Here is an 11,685-nt window from a genome sequence, read left to right on the forward strand (position 1 = left end):
GATTTTCAAAAAGCCATGAAATACGCATTATTTTCGTTCTTGCGTCCTTGCTTCTTTTTACCGTTCAGGAAGAATCGAATATTGGATCGTGGCCAATTTCATTTCGCGCGAACGATCTGCTGTTTCGATTTTCGAATACTAATAAAATACAGATTTATATGCGTGTCCCCGTTTTCGACAGGATTGAAACTAAATCACGGAGAAGTTTGTCGCGCGAGGAAAATGCGTTGAAACCTCACGTACTGTGTTACTCGCACGATCATGCCGAATAAATTACGAATATAGCATGTGCCATGAAAACAACCATTTTCGTATTATTCCTAGACGTGAATTAGAGTCCATGGAATTATCGTAAAAATACCGTAAAAAAATTTATTTCCACTCGACTCTCAGCATCTGCGACGAGACCGCAAGTAGTATAGTACTGCAATGATCAGGCACGACGTCTGTTTTTTTCCTTTTTCTATTTCATTCTAAGATCGCTGGTACTCCGCCCCGAGAAAAATCTAACCTCGCCTAACCGAAGTCTAATTTTGCGTTGATCAGAAATGAGCTTAGATTAGGCCTGGCTTAGATCTGGGTTACATAAAAGGAAAAAGCTTTCGATCGTTCGCACTTTATTAGATGTAAATGGCGTTCAGAGGACGACGTACTTTTGGATCCGTTAAAAATACCGAAAACATATTTCATTGTTCCGTCGTTCGAAAGCCTCTTTGCTCGATAATACGGTTTTACGTAACTAAAATAAACACGCTGTTCACTGCATCGAAGACAAAGTAGAGATTGATCTTCGTACCATTGAATTCATCCTTTATATCATGTACCGTATACACAAATAAGGTACGATGCCGGTAGTAAGTCTTATTCAATGGTGAACCGTACACATTGTACGCTGACCAGCAAGATTAATAGATCTCCTAGAGAGCATGAAAATTTCAGAAACGAAATCAATCTTACGAGCTTGCCACGCTTATCCGCCCATCTTCCGTATTTACGAAACGAACCTAATCACACACCCACGCGCTTTTGTCTTCGTTAACACTGCACCAGCTATTAATATCAGACACGACGTTAACTCGAAGCCAGTTGCTCCCGTCTATCGTGTCCAACAACTTTCTCCTCTCCGACGATGATAAAAATACTCCTGTTTATAATACGTTACAGTTATATTTCTCTCTTGGAAAAAAATCGAAACAATAGCTGAAAAATTATGCAACGCTGTATTATTCGGTGTGTGGTATTCGAATACACGTAGGGACGATCGGGATTTCACGAGAAAGAAACGGGCGGAGAAAACTTTTAAATAATAATAATTATTATCGTAATTATAATAAAGGATGTTTCGACACAGTCCCGATCTTCTTAAACGGCAATCGAACACCGCCACATTCGCGCAAACGTCATCGGCGTCTCAAAGACGTTTTATACTCTTGCCGCGACTATATTCCACTCCACGTATTCGATATTTTTCGAGATAGAAAATTATTTTCGCAATAGCAGATATTGCTTCGATTTGAGTTCTTAAATCGACATGGATCAAAATATAGAAATATTTGCCCGCTTTGCGTCGCAAAGTGTAAGTTCGAGAGACACGTAACGCGACAATGAGCGAAAGGTTCGGAATAATCGTACATACGTTTCGTGTAATACGAATGTAATATAGGGTCTGTCGCAAAAATAAGAAAAATTTCCAAGAGTAGAAGAAATATCGGTACATATATACGAAACTTTTACCATCTAGAAGTACAGCCTTCGCCAACATTATGGCAAAGTTTCGTGTCAGTTGGATCGTTAGAAGCCGAGTTATAATACTCAACGTCAAAGCACCGTTTGTTCGTGGGTCGTGAGCCGGACAGTTGGGTTTTGTTGCGCGATAATGCATCGGTTCATTATGCGGCGGTTGTTGCTTTTTTGCACAAAAACAAGTTGCAACGTTGCACCGTAGTCGCCAAATTTAACACCGTGCTATTACTCTTTGTTTCCACGGTTCAAATTAAGGATGGAAGAAAAGCGTTATGTCACGACGTTTCAATATGCAAAAGGCAGCGACGAGAACGGTGGTTCGACGCGGTCTTGTTAGCCGTGGAAATCCTTGTATCGTCGCAGAAGGAATATCTTTTGAACGAAATAAGATATTCCCTGCAGTAAAATACTTTGTAACGTAGAAATTCGAAGATCGAAATATTTGAAAACGAAAATATGGCTTATCGTTAGTCGACTATCGACTATCACGATCATCGGCACGAGTAACGTACAAACGTCTGTTAAAAGTATGCTTTCTTCCTTTCTTCGAATAAATTACGCTGTATACGTCCATATTCGCCTTTTAACGCGAATTTTTTATTACATTTTTCCATGCTATCGTCGGGTAAATAAATGTTGTCAATAATTGGGATAAATTACAAATACCTACTCTTTCCATCGCGAGAAGATTATCGGTAACAGGTGCGGATAGGAACGGTACTTGACAGTCTATCTTTACACGAGTATCTATCTTTACTCGTCTCGCAAATATTCGGAAAAATAAGCGAATGTTCGTTAAGGCGTGGTTAAAACTGACGTTACAGGAAACACGACGACCAACGCATGGTAACATTCGATCAAAGACAAAGTGGAAACAATTTCGCACGTATAAGAGGGAAATGCCTATCTCGAGGATGGAAACAGCTATCCTTAAGACGCTTAAGGACCAGCTTGGAAGCTAACGATGGACGCGGTAGTCTAGAGTCTAGATTTTCGCGTCGTCTCGTCGCTGGGCTCGCAATCGGAAAAGCGTCACGACGCGAGACACCGATCGATGACGTTCTTTTGTGTAGACGCTCCTCTCCTTTCTTCCGCTTTCTCTCGCTTTCTTTCCTCCGTCCTCTGCCGCTCTCAGCATACGACTTCGGTTTATCCGCTTCTTCCCGAAATCCGAGCGAGTCAAAACGAAAAGAAGGAAGAAACGAGGATGAAACGAGAAGAGAGAGAGAGAGAGCTCGGTAATCGGCACCCCCACATTTTGTTACGAAACACACTCCCGATATTCGACGATCCACTCGTTTTTTGTTTAGCCCGCGGAACGTTTTATCCACACACGTGTCCCCTACCTTCGATCGAATCACCGTCTTCTCCTTTCCCTATTACCGACAGAAAAAGATAAATACAAAAAAGAAATATAAATTTTTCAGTCGATAATGCATAGATATTTGAAAAATGCTTTTGTACCTATCCAGTGATAGGTGATCCGTTGTATAATAACGTGCAAAAACTTCCTGTCGATCGATATCACCAACTGGCAAATATTTTTATCTACGTTTCCGACACTGTGAAATCCGATAACGCAATAAAAGTTTAGTTACGCGAACAGTAATTTCGAATCTATGTAACTACGTTAAATTACAGGAAAGTTCCTACAACGAAGTAAACGATACCTTAGCTGTATAATTAAGGAAACCAAACGTTGAAAAGATATAAAACCGAATTTTCATTCTACCATCGTTGCACGGAAATTATTCTTTACGCGTTAACAAGAATTAACTGAGACAAGGGACGAGTAATTAAGAGTACGTGATCGTGTAGTCATACCTACGTAATATAGCAGCTATGATATTAATCTACCATCATAAAAGAGTTATTAGTCACTTGCGAACACAGGCAGAAGCCAGTGTTCGCAAGTTTAATCCTTGCCTATCTATTACACCGTTATAGAATGTAACAATAAAGGTGATCTCATATGGATCACGACCGTTATAGCGTTAGCGCATCGCTATAAATTGGCCAATACCTATAGCGTAAAATACTGCAGAGTGAAATATAACGTAAAGCGATAAGTCGATTGAAAACTTGGTGCAATTGGCGACAGAATTATCAACTGAACGCAAAATTCGTACGCAAAAAACGTTTACAACACTTAGGAATAGCGTACTATACGGTATTACTATGGATTATTTTTTTCTTTGCTATTTCTTGCATTAACAACGTGGTATATCTGGAAGCTCGAAAAGATTTGTAATCGTTGTTTGTATCAAGGTGTTATTATTTGTTTGCCGTCTATCGAAGCGTCCTCGGATTAACACGAACGATCAAAGCAACAAATTCTCTGTAACGTATCCTGCCACTTCGATACGACGGAAAATACGCTTTTACGAGAAGTATCGTCGAACGAAGCAGAAACGAGGAGAAATTTTCACGTTAGTACGATAGATTGTCAGATAAATCGAGAAAGCACGTACAACTCCTCTTTCGTTTTAGATATTATAGCCGGGCATAGAGAAATCGGAGGAAAGAACGGAATCATCGATTTACAAGTGACGCGATGATCCGTTGCCGAAAAGCACTGCATCCTGGTTCGGTGGACCGCGGTGCACTTTTCGTCGACTATGCACAAAGATTCGGTGACTCGTACACGCCCGACCGATCGAAAAATTTCCTTACCGCACCCGTATTATTATTATCATCATCATCGATATACCAAGAACGTGATCCGATTAACCGTGATCCGTTGTTCAGAATAATCTCGTTCCATCGTGCGAACTCGACTGTACCAGCCGAATCACCATAGATACGATAAGAAGAAACGAAATTCGCTTTGCGATTTGTTGATAGAAAATTCCAAGTAAAAGTATTTCTATCGGATGATGTCACGTCACGATGCGACGATCTTTCGAAAACTATTTGCAACTCCTTGGAGATTTCGAATCGGAATTTTGCTTAATCCGATTTTCGTAAATTTCAAAATAGGTATTTGTAAGACCATCGTCTTCCATTTCTTTTCAATTCCTACGTTGATCGGCGTATGATCTCAGTCTTAGCGATTCATCGATACGATAAAATAGAACGCCAACAACGAAATTGCCAACTACGAAATTGCAAATTCGGATATTTGTCATTTGTTTGCATTGAAATTATTTTCCGGATTCAACAACAAAATACGAATGGAACTATGTCTTATCACGTTCCATGTTACGTAACCATGTTACGAACTCACGATTACAGTCATTAAACGATAAATGAGCATCGAGAAGCGTGAGCGATAAAACTAGACGTGACCATAACCGCACATTTGTAAGGACGAATGTATTAGCTATAAAATTTCACTTGACGTTTCGCGTGCAAATAGCCACTTTGACTATCGTGTAAAATTATTTAAATTAAATTATTATCGTGGTTTGTTCAACGTTCAAGTTCAGAGCTGATAACGAAATGAATTGTCTTATTTAAAGCGAGATTTCAACCCTTAAAATTACGATGTTAATCGGACAAGGGTCGTTCACGCAACGATTACTTTCGTGATACTTTGCAGACTGCTAAATTATACCATTAAGTAGAGAGATCAGAAAAAGAGGAAGAGGAAGAGGAAGAGAAAGAAACTTGTTGAAAATGCCTATCTTTTGCTTATCATCCGTTGGCGGATCACGAATCGCTTTGTACCTAATCACGATCTTTCTTTTTAAATTAATCAATTCGATATCAATTCCGAGAAAAAGTGACCGGCGCGAGAAACATAAGAAAGGTGTAATGAGTTGCACTCACCGTGAGGAGATTTGGGCACATAGAGGTTTAAGTATAGGCAGTCTTCGCTCTGGTTGGCCAGCAACGGTGCTAGCCTCTCGAGGTAAGCCCGTTTGGACCGCGGCAGACTCGGGTCCGGTTCCGGTGGCTTCTGAGGACACGCGGGTGGCATGGTATCCGCCAGCTTGATTCCACGCCACGGTGTCGGCGTAACCGGTGGCATGTATCGCAACGCTCCAATCGGCGGTGTGGCGTATGGCACGCCGTAATAAGTCTCGACAGACGTGGATGATCTGTCCTCGACACCGCGCAACGTGCCGTACCTGGTCCTGACTGTTCTCGTGCTGTATTTCTGGCTACCAGCGAGTGCCTCCGCTCCACCAGAGCACCAATGTCCGCACAACAGTCCGAGGAACACGACGATCGTTGCCAAACACTTTTTCGATCTGTCTGCTCTATTCTCGTAACGAGTCTGTACAAATCCTTCCCTCCACTCGCCTCCTTTCCTGACGATACCGTTTTTCCTCGAGTCGCCATCGTCGTTGCAAAAATGCCACGATCCCGGCTCGTTGCCGAAAATTTGATCAACCGATGAACGAATTGCGAGCTCGGTAGACGGCCGACGCTTCTCGGCAACAGCTTCCGGCCGAAGGCACCGCTGGTACACCGGAGCACAGTGGAAGACAGTGTCGACACGCTCGTCGTGAACATCGTGGAAGATAAACGACAGGCCGAAACTATTGTCCAAGGGAGGCAGCTTTTCGATAGGATCGAGAGGCGAGAGGTATTTCCTCTTCCTCTTCCTCGGAGACGAGGAGGAGGACGTCCGCATCGCGTCACGCCGCCGCGGACTGGCCCCTCCGGGCCCCGCATCTGTGGGGCCCTCCTGCCAGGGGACGTCCCTCTTCTTCTTCTTCCCTTCCTTCTCGATCTATATCTTTATTTACCTTCTTCTTCTCTTCTCCGTCTCTCGTATCTTTCCTCCCCTCTGTGTCTTCTATCGGCCTATCCTCTCTACGACTTTCTTCCTTCTTCGGACTTTCGTTTATCACTGTTCCCGATCTAGCGATTTCTTCTTTTTCCTTCGATCTCCAAGATTTCTCCTCCCTGCTATATCTGCTCTCGGTCTTTCCACCTTCTTTATCCACACCCAACTCCCAGTATAACCCACTATTCGCCCTCTGTTGTTTCGTCTCGATTGTCCAACGATTCGTCGTGAACTCGAAAAAGATCGGTGCTAGCGCGCTTATCGGCTGCAAGACTCTCAATTCCATCCTCGAGGACGTGCGTGGCCGGCAACGAACTTCCGCGATGCCCGGAAGTCGTCGGTTCTCGATATTATCAGGCTCGTCGTCGTCGTTCGTGAAATGAGCGACGAGCTCGAGTCGACGTCGTTGAATGATTTTGAGGAAAGCATCGGCGGCTAGGGTACGACTATACCTATGGCCACCCCTGCGACACGACTAGCTTCTAGCGTCGACTATTACCGACTGTTCCTTCTACAACTTCAACGAGAAAAAGCTTCGAAGACTTTGTGGCGACACGGAGCAGGATATCGGGGACGATTTGGCAGTTCCCAGAGTATGTACACTTGTCTCGACTCGTTTACTACAGTATATCGTAACTCTATTAATCAATTCCTTGATTTTATTCGTACGCTGGTAGTTTCTTCGGTGGCTTCTTTTCGCGTAGACGGTTGAACCGTGATTTTCTGTAACAAAAATAACAAAATTTACTTAAAATTTACGGGATCAAAGAAGCAAGTATTTGCGATTAATATGCTCGTACAAAGTTTCTTGTTTGTATTTTGTATCTTCATAGTAGAAGCGGCACGAAATGCGTGCACGCTATTTCCTAGGACAGACTGTATGAAATATATCAAATGCAAGACATTACACATACATTGTGTCCAATTATCACGAACGAAGAGATATCTTCCAGCCGAATGTGCGACTTTATCAAAGCGCGGTCACAAATCCACGTCAAGATATTTCTTGAAAGAAATATTTTTCTTTTCTGATAATTTTCATACGTTGTAATTCGCGTGAAATCTGATAAATTTACAATATCATATACGTCAGAAACAAGAGAATCCGGTCAGAAGGGAAAAAGTGAATCCACTGAGATTATCAAATATACAAAATACAAAAATGTAACGATTCGTCGAAAGATTTCTATTTTTTGGAATCTTCGCGAAATGCTATACCAACTTTAATAGGACGAGTTTAAAGTACCTACATTAAGGAGAAATTGCAAAATCCACGACGGAAACGCAAAGACGCCTAAATAAATTAGTCTCGAACTGAAATTGCATCGCATATAAACGAAGTGCGACTTCGTCAGAAACTAATGGAATAATAACGTTACAATCTGGTACCGAAAACCAACAGGGTTGCTTTTGTTTCGCGTTTCTGTAGACGTTCAACGGGCTTTTTCAGTCTGCCGGGAATTACATCGGACAACTCAATTTGTAACACGGCCGGTTTCGAGTTGCCGCAAATGACACGAAAACCCAATAATACCGGTTCTGCGGCAATGCGAGAATTTCCAATTTCCAAGTTGTACGCCTGCTTTAAACACGATCCTTTGCTTCGTCCAGTATAACTTGTGTCCTCCTCGTCCCCCCTCCCCGCCTTCCACTGCTCTCTTCTATACCTCTCTGTCTAATAAGTAAGTTGACATCGACAAACTCGCTTCTCCATAGGGAATCGAAGCCAATTACAATACGTATGTATATACGTAAACATATTTCAAGCGATGTATTAAATTTGACGAAGCTGCGGAACTTGATCTAGTAAGTGGATTACCAAGGGATTTAACGTCAAATATTTAATTGTTGATCGAATTCGGCGTTGGATTCGTTAACGAGTCAACCATTCGTGAATCACGCGAAAGTACGTACACGATCGCCGCTAAGTATTCGAAAGTTTGTTTCCTTTTTGGATAGGATGCACCTTAGTTACGAAATTGATATTTATTAAACGATACAGCCGTATTTAATAAAATCGAAACAACTATCTTGTCACTGAAAAATGCTTTGTCTTCGAGTTGTCTAATATCTGAGCTATTGGTTTGAAAAATTCTTGAAATACGATTAAAATATTATCACGATTGATCGAAACGATAGTGGGAGGAATAGTAGGATTGCCGTTAGATATAAATGAAACATTATCGAACAATGTCGATCATAAAATAGCGTAATGTCTGAAAAAATTTGCAAAGAAGATACGATTTTCAACTTGTATAATGTTGCAACAAATACTGAAAGGAAGATTCGGAAATCATATGCCCGTTACTTTGTCATAGATTAAAAGTTTGAAACAGATTCCATGTACCTACTTGTATCTATCATAGATTATTCGTATTTTGCGTAAATCTTTGTGAAAAATATCGAGCGCTCGGAAAGGACGGGTAACTGCGAACTAGCCAGATCAAAGAATACATGCGAATATTTTTCGAAATTCTCTGTTCGCCAGATTAAATCGAGGCTTGTAACTCGGAATTTAAATGTCACGATACATCGAAATAAAGAAGGATCTACGTCAATGTAAAATTTTAGAAGATTTTACAACGTACAGGTACAGGCAGAAAGCAGGTGACGTAGAATCAAGTAGCAAGATAAAACCAACTCCGACATATTTTCGTCTTCTGTCCGTTTATCGTAGCGTACCAGTAGTGGTATACGTTCTTTTACACGTCGTAATGCCAGAGTTTGGCGATAGTAGAAAAGCCAGGGCTTAAACTAAGTGTAGCTTTTAAAAAATCGTATGAAAATTTCGAAGAAAATCTGATAAAAACTTCGTTAATGCGTGTAATTATGAATCACGATAGGTATTAGATTCCTTTCTTATAGTCGCATCGCTGAAGTAATTAACTAACGTACGAGTCAAATATACGTGTACGTGTCACTGTTCGCTCATCGAAGGTTTCACTTTTAATCGCTATCGGGATATCGCGATGTCAACGTGGAACGTTAAAATGTAAATTAAAGAATTAAACGGCTTTAATTAAAGAAATATGAAATTAAAGTTAAGAACGTTCGAACGAAATAAATGTATCGACTTAGGAGAACCACGAAAGAATCGTAAAATTTCAATAGCAAAGAAGGACGTATCGTTTGCACGAGAACGAGAAAAAACAATAAACCGTGTTCGTAAAGAGCAGACAAAGAGTTGGAACGAGCAGCAAGCTGAATGAAAATTACGGACGTCCACTGTCATAAAAATTTATACCGCTAATACTCGACGCTGTGTCTCCGGGGTACATAAAGTTTAAGAAGCATTTAAGTTACCGCCCTCGTCGAAAATTTATACACTACGATAAACGACGTTCCGTTTCCTGTGTACTTTATATTCTATCCAGCGAGACGAATGCGTTTATCTCAAACTCCTCGGACGTGCGAAATTCCACGGTCAAATCGAATTGCGTGTCAAGTACTCGCTGCTTCTATCGTTGCGACTGTAGACTATACTTTACAACTTGGAAAGAGGATCAAAGTATCGGCTGATTACTCGTCGAATTCGACGCGATTCGTCCTTATCTTCGCTCCGCTGTCACCACTGACCGAGATATCGATAACCCGGTGCGTTATCGAGGCGGTGGAACACGGGAAACCGTGGAGAGTTGTTCGCAGTTGAAATTAAATTCCTAGCTCGCACTAATTGCAGGGGACAAGCGAGACGATTAATAATACGTCGGAGCCAGCCTCTGTCCGTTCGAACTGCCAGGCTAGCGCAATCGATTCTCGAGGAATTACAGAGAGACCCGGAATGATGGACCTGCAAACTTTCCGATCGAGATGTCCACGCCTTGTCTTTACGAACCGTGAGGCCCGACTCGATTCGATTCTATGTTTTGCGAGTAATTACGATGCTTGGAAATTGACAACGGTAGTTATTAGAGTTAGAAATTAGATGACGTATCGCGTGTAACCATCCGGTTAGAAATGTTATACTTTTGCGGATAATTTCGAGGAAAAGGTTACGAGGAAAGCTAAAAATCAATCTAGATATCGTGTATGATCAGATGGAAAAATTGACCTTCGATGCTATATAAATAGTCGATTTGGAGAAGAAGGTGGTAAGGAAAGGTTGGGAAGTTGGTTTATCAGCATCGTGGTAGTTTGCAAAGTGTTTCGCAAACGACTACGAGACAGAAGAGAAGAGAAGAGACAGGAGGAGGAAAGTCAGACCATCGTCGAAAATGCGGAAATCGTCAGCTGTTATTCGGCGTGCCAAAAAGGTAGAGAAGGAAACGTCGGCAAAGTTACGAGATCTTTTCAACCATGATTAAACCGTAAGCTAACTAAAAGTTCTCCATCCGCCGTGTATCTGCATACCTTGGAACTTAAACGGCTCGAAGTAGGAGAGGGGGAACGAAGTTAACAATTTACTAAGTAGTTCGCTATTAAACTATAAGCCCGAGCGAGCAGGTCGTTCGCAATCTGTATGATTAGACAAGGATAGAGGGCTGCGCACGGATCCGTTCATTGGCATCGTAAAACGAGGAACTACCGAACGCCAATCTCACCAGCTGTTACTCGGCCTTTCGTTACACCGCTATATCGACGTACCGTTTTCGAATTTCGTACAAAGCTCCACGGATATCTCTCGTCGGTACACAGTCAATGCAACGAGAGTCAGCTTTGTTCAGTCAACGAACTGCGATGCAAATCCGATAACACGACGGTAGTCGTCTTGCCACGAACTGGCCCAGTCTGATATATCGGACAATGGCAAGCAGCACACATGGCGGGCGATGAAGGATCGAAGGAACATGATCGGACGATCCGGTATCAAATCCACGTCTAGTTCACACCGCACTAGTGCAGGTCAATTTGGTTCGCTCGGCTCGCGAACAAACTCGTCCGCCACTCCACCACCTGCACCCTCTCTCACCACCACCACCCACGAGGTGTTTTCATCCCGTGATCGCTGCTCTCCAGCTGTCACTGCTATTTCCGACAGAAAATGTTGCTCACAACGTCGCGTCACGAATCGCGTCACCGACGATTACCTCGTACGCTGGTGAAATTTGCAACGACATCGGGAAAGCAGGAAACAACGGCAGAGAACGGAGAAAAGAAAAAAGAATCGAAACTTGTCCTCGTGAACCGTTCGCGTGCGTATACACCGAGAACAACCGCGCTATAACCGAACAACCGACCGACCAAACCCGATCCGACGACCAATC

At 42.3% G+C, this 11,685-nt stretch overlaps 1 protein-coding gene across 2 annotated transcripts in view; it reads right to left on the reverse strand.

Annotated features, from left to right (window-relative positions):
- The window catches only part of LOC132910821 (neuroligin-2-like), a 48,841-nt gene extending 37,571 nt beyond the window's left edge, over positions 1-11,270 (reverse strand). For both annotated transcript variants that reach the window (XM_060966889.1, XM_060966888.1), the window contains exons 1-2: positions 11,066-11,270; positions 5,515-7,204 (exon numbers count right to left, since the gene is read on the reverse strand). In XM_060966889.1, the coding sequence (XP_060822872.1) occupies positions 5,515-6,325 (811 nt within the window). In that variant the 5' untranslated portion in view covers positions 6,326-7,204; positions 11,066-11,270. The remainder of the gene's footprint in view (positions 1-5,514; positions 7,205-11,065) is intronic.
- Between the last annotated feature and the right edge of the window lie 415 nt (positions 11,271-11,685).

This window comes from Bombus pascuorum, chromosome 9 (assembly GCF_905332965.1).
Source record: "Bombus pascuorum chromosome 9, iyBomPasc1.1, whole genome shotgun sequence".
In the NCBI taxonomy this organism is placed as follows: Eukaryota; Metazoa; Arthropoda; class Insecta; order Hymenoptera; family Apidae; genus Bombus; species Bombus pascuorum.